The sequence below is a fragment of the Globicephala melas genome, chromosome 7 (assembly GCF_963455315.2).
Source record: "Globicephala melas chromosome 7, mGloMel1.2, whole genome shotgun sequence".
Taxonomy (NCBI): domain Eukaryota; kingdom Metazoa; phylum Chordata; class Mammalia; order Artiodactyla; family Delphinidae; genus Globicephala; species Globicephala melas.
The window spans coordinates 81,780,676-81,793,349 of NC_083320.1; the positions used below are offsets into that span (position 1 = coordinate 81,780,676).

Genomic DNA, 12,674 nt, shown 5'->3' on the forward strand with positions numbered 1-12,674 from the left:
CACACATAAATGTGTATATTTATATAAATATATACTCATATAAGTAAATTCTTATAATATGTGCATATGAATTTAAGTATATACTTACACTTAATGTCAGGTATAATAGTCTTTAAAAAAATAGCAAAATGTAAGCAACCTTTGAGTAACTTTGACCACTGATTTTCCAACAGATTGTCTCTGAGCCTTTGTTTATGTTATGGTAAATACCTCTTGCCCTGCCTACCTTGGAAATAGTATTACTTGACAGTATGTAATCATCACAAAATATGTAGAAGCTCTTTAAAACCTGTTATGCTATTTTATATCAGTTCTCTCTACTGGGAAACAAACAAGTGGGTTTCTTTTTTCCTGTATATCTCCTCAAATTTAAAGTTGGCTGTTTCTTTAAATTAAGAAATCTGAATGAAGTAAAAATTAAGGACTTAAGAAAAAATATTTTAATGAGGCCTTTATCCACAAGCTGGAACATCTGGATAATGCATCTGCTACTCTGTTAATTTCCAACCAGAATATTTAAGTTGTATCCAAAAATGTTTTGGCTGTGTTCCAAGTAAACATAGCCAAATTTGATATGATATATACAAATTCTATAATATTCTCTTGAATAGAGAAACACTGTTGTATTGTCTGATGTTTGAGGCAAGTTTCTTCTCCCTTTTCCTTTTGTATCTCATTTAAATTCATGGTAATTTTTTTAATGGTACAAGTTTGAGACTTGCTAGAGACTGATGTGTTTCAAGATACAAAGTGCAATGGATTTCTTGATCTCTGACTATTCAGAATATAACAACTCTTAAAAATTACCTTTAAATAAAGTTAACAGTTTTACAGATTTTATCCAGAAAATAAAAAATTTTGAACATGGCATAATAATGCCATTTTCAGTGCTATGCCGCCTCTACTTTTGTATTTAAGTTTTAGATTGTAAGCATAGAGATATTCAGCTCAGAATCTGGCCAGTGACTTTGGCCAGATACACGGTGTCTATACAGTATATAGAATCATATAGCCCTCTTTTATTCTTTATTTCACTAAACTTCTAGTCATGGTATCTTTTTGTTATTCAGGGAAGCTTTGCCGAAAACCTTTCATTTCTTCTGGAAGCTTTAAAAAAAGGTAAATATTAGTATGTTTAACAATATCAAACAATAATTGTTTAGCTTTATTTATCCCTTGATCATACGCTTTTACAAAAACAAATAAAGAAATATAAAAAAGAATAAAATAATGACCATTGAAGTCCCTAATAATAGTGATTATTCCAACTAACATTTGATTTCATATCTTTATTCACCTGTAGTATATCGTTGGTATAGACATAATTTTCAATAAGAATAAAATCTTTTCTATTTTGTTGTGTGATATACATCTTTTCACTTACTCATGGTATGTCGTAAGCATCTTTCCATGTCAGTAAATATTGAGGTGCATCATCATTTTTATGGTTCTCATATATTTCATTTTAAAAATATAAATTAACTATAATTTATAATTCTAATATAATGAATTATAATTTATTAATCACCAGCTATCAACTTTTATTTCTAATTTTGTATAATTAGGAAGAAATGCTTAAATGATCATCCAGATTTCCTGGGGTAAATTTCAATGAGTAGAATTCTAGATTAAAAGGTTCTACATTTAAAAGAATAAATATTAATTACCAAACTACCCTAGAAGGTCCATTTTCTAAACATATTTAAAAGTACTTTTTTCCTACAGGACCTCAAAAACAATTATTTTCATGTTTGCCTATTTAATAGAAAAAAAATTTTATTTTAGTTTAATTTGCATAATTTGTATACTGATGATGCTCATATCAAATTTTAATTGGCCACTGATATTTCCTGGTTTGTGTTTTTCCTGTTGGTTCTTTGCCTTATTTTGGTGGTTTATCTCATACATATTATGTGAATTCTTGCACTTGTTTCTTTCTTAAGTTTGGTTTGGACTTTTCTGCTGAATAGAAGTTTAAAATTTTTTACATAGTCAAAATTTTTCTCTCCTTCATACTTTGACATTCACTTATATTTTCATCCAGTACATATAATTCATAATTTGGCTGGAATTTATTTTGGTAAGGTGTAAAGTAAAGATCTAATCTTGAATATACCACTTTTTCCATTGTTATGTAATGCTATATTTTATCAAAAACTAAAGTACTGTATTTTGTAGGTCTAGACTTCTGAGTGGTCCCTGTGGTTTTAATGTCATTTAGGTTAATGCATATGTTTTATTATCTATTGGATAATATTATCAGATATTATCTAACAGATAATAATTATTATTAATAAATCTGTTTATTATCAGTTTTTTTCACTTTTTATGCAAATATAAAGCCTTAGACCTTAAGGTAATAGTGATTGTTCTGCTAAAGTAGTTTCCATTGTTGTGAGGAGAAAAACAAATCCACAGAGTCATGTTGAACTTTTCCCTATTGTAGAAGTGTTAAAATTGTCATTAGTAGGAGTTAAAGTAGCTTTGGTTAAACTTCACAGTACAACGGTTATTTATAAAAATTATTTCTATGGGAAGATTTACTTTGTATTTCTACTAACTAAAAATAAGTCTCTTTTGAAGTAATAGTTTTATGTCCCTCTGTATTTAATCCCAAAGTGTTTTGGTCTCTGTAGGTGTTAAAAGATCCTTGTCAATTTTCTGATGATAGAAGAATTACGTTTACATAATTTAAAAAAACAATAATCTTCAGTCATTTAAATGATTTTCTTAACATCAGTAAAGCTACTAGAGTCTGGTGATTAGACTGAATTACCTGAGGGCCATAGGGGCTATTTTGTCCTTTGAATAATTTTTTTTGTTGAATAAATGTACAAGCATTGGTAAGTGCCCCACCCAAAGTAGGTTATCAATATATTTTTTTTGAATTGAGTTTTAAAAAATGAAATGTAATAAATAGTTTGGAAATTTAAGAAAGGCTGATATAATTGCTTGTTAATATAAAACTCTTATTTTTTCTTAGGTGACCGGACTAGTAGTTGCCCAGTGATCTTCATATTAGATGAATTTGATCTTTTTGCTCATCATAAAAACCAAACACTCCTCTATAATCTTTTTGACATTTCTCAGTCTGCACAGACTCCGGTAGCAGTTATTGGTCTTACATGTAGATTGGTAAGTGTTTCTATTTTAAAAATTGATTATAATATTTAGAAAATTAAAGTTTAATTACTGACTTAGTTACTATGTAGGTCATTTTTCAAATGTATTTCATCAATACTTGGCACATTTATCCCACTTTTCAACTCAAATTGAGGAAAACAAGGAAATATTTATCACATATCTTGATAGACTAATACCTCCTGCCGTCTAATCAAATCACTGAATAAAAAAATGTGAAGTGAGATTATGCTAATAAATATAATTTCTACATTAGCAAATAAAGAGAAAGGTAAATGACCTCACTACCATTTTATAAAAATTGCTAATAGTTTCTACTTTTTACATTTAAGATTCTTTCCATATTTTAAAAATGCTTGGAATCAACTCAAAATGATACTGTCCCAACTTTGTAAGTATACATCTCCAGAAATGGAAGGGATTATCTCTATCAGGCTGTCACTGTAGATAGTGGCTTCTTTGCTCCTTGGAGGATTTTAGAATGATTTAACCATAGTGTTAATGTCACTATCACATTACTTTGTGAAGACTCCATGTATGTTGAACCCTGTGTACCTTCAGACAGCTTATGTAGGTCTTTTTGCATTTACCTTATCTATCTCTTTTTCTTTTTTTAAAAAATTTTTCCCCGAAGTGGGTGCACCATTCTTGGAAGTACTGCAGTACCAGGTCGATGCGTGGAATGGATGGAGCAAGTTCCTATTCCATCTCCTAGTTCCAGAAATCCATTTAATTCATTGTCCTCGGATAGAGCACATATCGGTTATTAAACTGATAAGAACAGATACTATACTTGATCTTAGCCGAAAGGCCGAGAAGGAGTGTGTTTACCTTCTTTTACTCTCCTAGTATGAACTTTCTAATTGAATTCAGGTAAAACTGGTTTTTAAGAGTCACCCGCTTCTTATACTATGGCTGCCATGCATCTGTAGCTTTCATCCTTTTTCCTCCTTCATTTATGGCAGGCTTATGTCAAGCCCTCATTCTCCTTTTGTACAGCTCGTTCCCTTTTTTAGAAATGTGAAACTCTTTACTAAGTCATCTTTCAACAGTCTTGCTAGTGCTGTTTCTCAAAGGAGTGGCTTTCTCTGTCCTCCTTCCCCAGTGCTCTAGAGCTTACAATGTATGCTTTCATAATAAGCCTCTCTCACAGAAAATCTGGCTGGTTCTCCACATATCTTTATTCTTCTTTTCAAAATGTAGCAATCTAACACAGTGGTTAAGGAAGCACATTCCTCCTTGCTAAAAGCTCTTCCTTTGGGTGGAAGTGGCAGTGGCAAATGCTTTTGACCCAGTGAGGGACCAAATAAAGGGTTAGTAGCTCCTTAGCCATATTATCAGAGGCTCTTTTGTATTCTGTATGTATAATTCTCCAACTGTGTAATTCAAGTCTAAGTATATATCTATGTGTCCATGTTTATAGGGAAAGAGCAAAAGGAATGATGGAGTAGTGATTTTGTTAGCAAATAACCTCTTCCTTGTGGCAGTAATTTTTTTTTTCTACTATTCCCTGTATCCCCACATTACCAATTTCTGTCATTACTGCCCACCACCAAACTATCAGTTACTGTTCACCTCTAAAATTCTTTTACTTCCATCTCTTTCCATTCCCAAGTTCAGGCTCTTAATTATTGCTTACCTGTATGGGTGATCTAGAACTGCTCCTTAGTAGAAAGTAAATGTATAATATTTCTGTCTCTGAACATAACTTTTAATTGTCTTATGCTGTCACTATATTTTTCTTTAACCTGTAAACACATCTCAGGTTTTTCATTCACCCTCCTCCACTCTAACCCCAAGCTATTAATCTTTCCTGTCTTCCTTTCCACACTAACCATGATGCCATGATGCCTTTTTGGTCGCTTTAATTCTTTCCTGTGTATCATTGGTTTCTTAACCTAGAGTCATCTGGGTAGATTTGAAAATCCGTATTTCTGGGCCTCACCACAGCTTTTTGTTTTTCTTCTTTTATAGAAAATTGACATTAAACTTGCTCCCTCACTTCTCAAGGAAAAATAGCACTAATACAAGTAGTTTCTCAAATATTGTTATAAAAAAGCCAAAAGACAGAATAATTTACCAGTGTCACACTGTGTTCCTGCCAGTTTCCTCTTCTACAGTTTGTTCCTTAAGTCCAGCGTGGCTTCAGCTTAAATTTGTATAGTTTAGTGAATTGAATGTTTCTCCATTACACATGCTGCTTCTTGAGTCTTTGTTACATAAAACAATGAAGAAGATGTTTAAATTTTCATGACTGTTAATAAGTCTAATTACATTTTATTATATTAATTTTTATCTGAATTCTTCATAGAATGTATGAAATTGTTTATTGATAGCTATAATTTTTTAGTAGTTATTGTTGGCCTTGCAATGTTAAAGATAAGCTGAGAAAAACATGGTTGGAAAAAGGCTTGACATCACCAGGCTTACAAGTGCTTAGAAGGGGATTAAAAGTAGCTTGGATTAAAAATACTTTCAGAGGCTTGGTTTATTTCCAAGCCGCATTCTCTTACCTCTACTACCTTGTAGCCCTAAGTAGATCAAGGGAATAATTAAATTTTTTTTAATGCTTAATTGTGTATTACAGGATAAGCATTTTTAATGCTTAATTGTCTATTATAGGATAAACATTGCTGATTATAAGTGATAGTTCAAATAGTTATACCTCTAACATTGGTATGGTTATTTTAAATATGCATCTTACGGAGATTTTTGTTTGTTTTTAAGGATATTTTGGAACTCTTAGAAAAGAGAGTGAAGTCACGATTTTCCCACCGGCAGATACACTTAATGAATTCATTTGGTTTTCCACAGTATCTTAAAATATTTAAAGAACAATTATCTCTACCTGCAGTATTTCCAGGCAAGATTTTTGCTGAGAAGTGGAATGAAAATGTTCAGGTAGTTTGGAAAAAAGACAATAATATTAAAGTAATATTTGTGTCTTGCTATACCATTTGAAAGCAATTAAAACTTGAAAATCTTTAAAATCTGTAAGTTAGCATAAAATTTCTAATATTACTGTGGCACAAAACTGCATTAATACAAATTATACTCTTCTGTTTGTGTATTTTCTTTTCAAAAACAGTTGAAATGTCATACTTCTAAATTTTTTTTCTCAAAGGACCTTTTATGAGATTTATTTGTATCTGGTTTATATTTTAGATTACTTTGTTAATGAACTTCATCATTAAATATTTATTTTCTTTATTTATAAGTTTAGCAATATATTAATTTAGTAAGGTTCATACCTACCTATCCAGTGTGGATTTTTCTTTTCCAGTTCTCATGAACAACTTAAGCGTTTTTCTCATTGGGTCTATTAAGAGGCAATTCAGACTGTGGCAACTTTGGTTATATTATCTATATTGACATATCCCATCTTTGAGTCCTTGGAGCCCTGAGGGTCTTAAGTTGCAAATGCACACTCACTTGTTGTTTTAAACATCTTCTGAACCTTGTGGACTCTAAATATACTTAAGTTGAACAGCCTAATTTGTACAGACTCTTGTTTTATCAGCTAAGCGTACTAGCATCAGTTTATCTTATACTGACAAGTTTTAGTTGGCAGGGAAAAGGGAGAGAGTGTATGTGTGTGAATATGTGTTTAATATTGTGTTTGAAAAAAAATATTACTGAATAAATCTTACATGTCAAAAATATGGACCTTGTGAAAGTGGAAAATAATATAGAGTCCTTGGTTATGAAAGAATTAGGAAAAACTGGTCTATAATATTAAATACTAATGAGTGAGGATGACTAGATCTGCTTAGAATTGAACAGTCTATATTCTTTGGCTCTAAAAGATTGTTTTATGTTATAGCAATAATGATAGATTATATTTTTTTACTGTAAAATCTTAAATATCAATACCAAATTAAAAGTGAAAGTTTGCATTTATTTTGCTCTTTAACGATTCTTGGTTTTTTCCCATCTTTGTTGAGGTATAATTGACAAGTTAGAAATTGCTTATATTTAAGGTATACAACTTGATGTTTTGGTATACATTGTGAAATACCACAATCAAGCTATAATATTTAACATATCCATCACCTCATATAGATTTCTTTCTTTTCTCCTTTTTTTTCATTTTGTGGTAAAACAGTTAAGTTCTATCTTCTAACCAAATTTCAAGTATATAGTACTGTATCGTTAACTGTAATCACGTTGCTATCCATTACTTATGCAGAACCTAACTTGTATAACTGAAACTTGATTCTTATTTTGATTTTAAAATAGAGTCAGCTTATGTGAGAACTATTAATTTTGACACAGTTTTTTAAAATTAAAAGTTACGAACAAAATTTAATCAGTGCTTAAGAATACATGGTAAAAGGTAGAATTTTCCCTTATGTCCATGCCCATCTTCCCTCCTTTCACTACAAAGTAATTATTTGGTTCATAGAATTTCAGACCTTATATATTGATACATGCCAAATTTGTTTTTACATAAAGGATTCAAACCTTAAATATTATTCTTTGGTTTACCTTTTTTACTTTGTTGTAATCGTTAATCTCATATTTTTTTCCTAATATAACTGTACAGAATTGTATATCAAAATGATTGACTTTATCCTTAAATCATGATACTGTGTCATGATATAATTAGGTGTGGGTCCTTCCTTCCACCTTCCTCCCCAAATTAACTTTTCCTGGGACTCAGATATTTACTAGCTCGTGCAAGTTTTTCTTGATACTATGTCTAATTATAAGAGTCCATGCTATAAGAACACTTTATAGTTGGTGCTCTCACATTGTCTTTTCCTTTACCTGGATCTGGAGTGGGTCAGTGCTCTGAATCTTTGGCCTCTGAATCCACTTTTGAGTGCGTCACAGACTTTCACCTTTTACAACTCCTGAACTGATTGTCTTGTTGCAACAGTGTGTTTTTCTGATTGCTTTAGTGATCAAATGCAGTCTTAGTATTTAAATGTCTGTGCTTTCCCAGGGCTTTTATTATTCTTATCCCTGCTCACTTTCTTTTCCTAAGACGACTACGTAAGCCCAGATTATACTGTACTGTCATCCATCTTTCTGTCCCTCCCAGCTATGTTGTATTCTGAGATCCTAGAATGGGTATATAAAGGAAGTAGATGGTGACAGTTACTGTGAAGCATAACTCTGGATGACTCAGAAAATGGTAAGCATGTGATGGAGAGTGGCTAACCCTAGGTTTTTGGTCCTTCTTTGCTGATCACTGAATTTAGAGGCAGGATGATAGGAATGAATGTGAACACTCTCCTGTCACCTTTTTGATAATCTTACAGTTCTTTCATAAGGTAGAACTAATACCACTGGAGTTTGTGTCTCTTAGTTCTAATATTTTCTTGCCCTATCCTAATCATCATTTGCCACCTCCCTTTAGGGTATGCTCATAAATGAGCTTCACTTGAAAAAAATATGTCAGCACCATGGCCAGAGGCCCTGTCTGAAAAGGGGGGGTGTGCACTGAAGGAGCTATCCTTTCACTCAGTGCTGACTATCCAGCAAGTTTTTCTAATTCCAAGGTTAAACAAAAGCAATGGTATAGGTGACAGGTCACCTAGGGAATCTCATCCAAGAAATATCTTCAGGATAGACTTGAACCTGGACATCCTGCCTAACTTGAATATTTGTTTTAGCCCTATCCCAAATATGTAAGCAGGGTAAATACCATCTCAGCATGGCAGTATAAGAAAAATCTGTATAAAAGAGCATTTAAAAGGACCATAGCTCAGAATGACCATCATCAAAACATCTACAAACAGTAAATGCTGGAGAGGGTGTGGAGAAAAGGGAACCCTCTTGCACTGTTGGTGGGAATGTAAATTGATACAGCCACTATGGAGAACAGTATGGAGGTTCTTTGAAAAACTAAAAATAGAACTACCATATGACCCAGCAATCCCACTCTCAAGGCATATACCCTGAGAAGACCATAATTCAAAGAGTCATGTATCAGTGTTCATTGCAGCTCTATTTACAATAGCCAGGACATGGAAGCAACCTAAGTGTCCATCGACAGATGAATGGATAAAGAAGTTGTGGTACATATATACAATGGAATATTACTCAACCATAAAAAGAAATGAAATTGAACTATTTGTAGTGAGGTGGATGGACCTAGAGACTGTCATACAGATTGAAGTAAGTCAGAAAGAGAAAAACAAATACCATATGCTAACCCATATATATGGAATCTAAAAAAATTAAAAAGGTTCTGAAGAACCTAGGGGCAGGACAGGAATAAAGACTCAGACATAGAGAATGGACTTGAGGACACAGAGGGGGGAAGGGTAAGCTGGGAGGAAGTGAGAGAGTGGCATGGATGTATATACACTACCAAATGTAAAATAGATAGCTAGTGGGAAGCAGCCGCATAGCACAGGGAGATCAGCTGGGTGCTTTGTGACCACCTAGAGGGGTGGGATAGGGAGGGTGGGAGGGAGACGCAAGAGGGAGGATATGTGGGGATATATGTATATGTATAGCTGATTCACTTGGTTATACAGCAGAAACACACCATTGTAAAGCAATTATACTCCAATAAAGATGTTAAATAAATTAATTAATTAAATGAAAGGACCATAGCTAATTCTCCTCAAAGGAAATTCCCACAAAGTGCTATAGCTAAGTTCAAGAAAGATCTACCAACTTTCTTAACCTTCCCTGTTTAGTTAACAGAAGGTAAGAATGTTTAGCAGGAAGACTAGGAGATTTAGTATATATACTGCTGCCACTAAGTTATCCCTGGAGCAGCATGAGCCCTCAAGTACTAGTGTAATCCTGCCGGTCAAGCACACTGCAGTGAGCACATTAAGAACTTGTTTCTGCAAGTGCTACTCCTGTGCTCATCAGTGACAAGGGAATGTGTCAGCTTCCCTGAATAAGGCAGAGAAGACTAAAAACAGTAGCAAGGGAATGGGGACTGTAACTAGGATAATATATTTACTGAGAGCATAAAACTTCATCCCATTCGACTAGAACTTATTCATGAATCTGGATCTTCTCACAGTGGAAGAAGTAGAGACATACAGTTTCAGCTCTAGGAAATACAGAAATACTTAGTTTTCTGGGCCTTTTTTTTTTTGGAAAAAGTCGTTATTCTTTGCAGATGAGTTTTGAAAAATTATGTCAGTCTTATCCAAGCCTTTTTTGGCTCTGCCAACTCTGATTTTACTGTCCTTTCATCTGATCTTTTCTTTGGTGCCAAGTGAACCTCACCTTTCATTAATCCTAATTCACTGCAGTCACTGTGTTTAGTCTTCTCTTTCTCTCTTAAAGGGCTTGCTGTTGCTATATATATATTTGTATCATAAACAGGGTTGAATACCCTTGGAAGCATACCAGATGAACATAAAATAATAAAGCAAAGTAATACAAATAAAAAACTTTGGGAAATTAACCGTAGTCCTTGCTTCTGCAGTTGTTGACTCTTACCAAGTCACTTATAAAGTTGATATATTAAATATATATTTAGATATTTCTTTTTCAAAGGGCCCTATTGAGCTCTAAATTTCCAAAGCCATCAACTTCTCAAAATACATCTTAATTTAGTTATACAAAGTATGCAGTTTACATTGTTGATCACCACTTCCCTCTTGAAGTGTTGTCCCTCTTGTTTTCTTCCCCTGGTTTTATTGCTCTCTCTTGGATTCTATTCCAGTCTTCAACATCTTTTTCAGTCTCTTACTTTGCTCCTCTTTTTCCATTTACTTCTTCTTTTTTTTTTTTTTTTTTTTTTCAGTACGAGGGCCTCTCACTGTTGTGGCCTCTCCCGTTGCGGAGCACAGGCTCTGGACGCGCAGGCCAGCCTGCTGGACGGGCCCAGCCGCTCCGCGGCATGTGGGATCTTCCCGGACCGGGGCACGAACCCTTGTCCCCTGCATCGGCAGGCGGACTCTCAACCACTGCGCCACCAGGGAAGCCCCTCCATTTACTTCTTAAACATTTATAATACAAGTTTTACTTCCTGACCACATCTCCCTCTTCACTTCTCCTGGGACATTCTGTTCCCCATAGTTTCATCTTTGATTTTTTTCTAACCCCTCTCAAACCCTTCATCGCTGCTCCCCAGCGGTTGATTCTCCATCAGACATGTCTTCTATAAATATGTTTAATTCTTTCTTGTCTTCACACCACTGTGTTAATCCAGACTCATTTTGTTTCTTACATGGACAATTGCAGTTGCCTCCAGTTAGGTTTTCCTGCCTTTGTCTTTCCGTACAGTCACTTAGCCAAAGCTGAAACTCAGGATGACATTACTACTCATCTTCTGTCCATATGCCACAATCTCCCTACGTTGTTCATGATGTTCCCTATAACTGGATTGCTCTTTGTAGCATATTGACTCATACAGTTTAAGCATTCTTTGTAACACTTTACCTTGTTTTTGAAGTATAGTAAACAACCGTTATTCTCTGTTTCATTTAGTGGTGCATTTTGATCATCCCATTAGTATGACTGTATAGTTTCCCTCTTTAGACTGGAAATTTTGTGGTAGCAAGGGTTATGTTTTATCTTGGTGTCTTTGGAATTAACGTAAAGGGATAAGAAGAAAAACAATAGAGTGGAAATTTGATTTTGATTTTTGTTTTCCACAAGTAAGACCAGCACCTGTTTAATAATGGATAAATACCAGATAGAGTTCATGAGATACACCAGCCAGTGAGGCACAAGGTTATAGTTAGGTTTTAAACTGCATTGTTCCTTAATTCTGTTTTGATTTTTTTCCTCTAGAGTCTCTCAGAAGATAGGAATGTGCGAGACGTGCTGCAGAAGCATTTCAATGTCAGCAAAAGCCTGCGGTCATTACACACGCTACTGGTTTGTATTAGTTTTATTTTTATCACTCATTTCTTTCACCAGGTAATTATGTTCTGATGGGAATTGGTTAAACCTCTAGATAAACTTTGGGAAAATAAACATGTCTACTACATTAGGTCTTCCAATCCATGAATATGGTACGTCTTTTCTTTTATTTAGTTCTTCTTTGATTTCTTTCATCATCATTTTATAATTCTCACCTCACACATGCTGTACATGTTTACAGTGTATACCTAAGTGTTTAGTTTCCTGTGGAGCAATTTTAAATGATATTTTGTTTTTAATTTTGGTTTTAGCATGCCCATTATTAGTGTATAGAAATGTGACTGATTTTTGTGTTGATGTTGTATTCTGCAATGTTGCTGAACTAATTTATTTTAGGACTTTTTTAAACAGATTCTTTGAGATTTTCTATGTAGATAATCATATCATCTGCAAATAAAGAGTTTTATTTTTTTCCTTTCTAATTTATATATCTTTTCTTTCTTTTTCTTGTCTTTTTTGCAATGGCTAGAACTTCTTACACTATGTTGGATAAGAATGGTGAGGGTAGATAATTGCCAGTCTTAGGGGGAAAGGATTTAGTCTTTTACTGTTAAGTATGATATAAGCTGTAGGTTTTTAATACATATTTATTATCAAGTTAAGGTAATTCCCATCTATTCCTAACTTGCTGAGAGTTTATTATGATTGTGTTGGATTTTATTAAATGCTTATTCTGTATCAAT

General features: G+C 33.6%; 1 protein-coding gene and 1 non-coding gene across 6 annotated transcripts in view; one reads left to right on the plus strand and one right to left on the minus strand.

Moving 5' to 3' along the window:
- ORC4 (origin recognition complex subunit 4) overlaps positions 1–12,674 on the plus strand; it is a 95,808-nt gene that overhangs the window by 69,573 nt on the left and 13,561 nt on the right. For 3 of the 5 annotated variants that reach the window (XM_060302470.2, XM_060302469.2, XM_030850186.3), the window contains exons 7-10: positions 1,071–1,119; positions 2,984–3,135; positions 5,869–6,042; positions 11,860–11,946. In XM_060302470.2, coding sequence (XP_060158453.1) covers positions 1,071–1,119; positions 2,984–3,135; positions 5,869–6,042; positions 11,860–11,946 — 462 coding nt within the window. The remainder of the gene's footprint in view (positions 1–1,070; positions 1,120–2,983; positions 3,136–5,868; positions 6,043–11,859; positions 11,947–12,674) is intronic. The other 2 variants (XM_070045995.1, XM_030850189.3) reach the window with 2 other exon arrangements.
- LOC115849184 (U2 spliceosomal RNA) lies at positions 3,774–3,964 on the minus strand. The gene has a single exon (XR_004037926.1). It is a non-coding gene; the product is annotated as a U2 spliceosomal RNA (small nuclear RNA).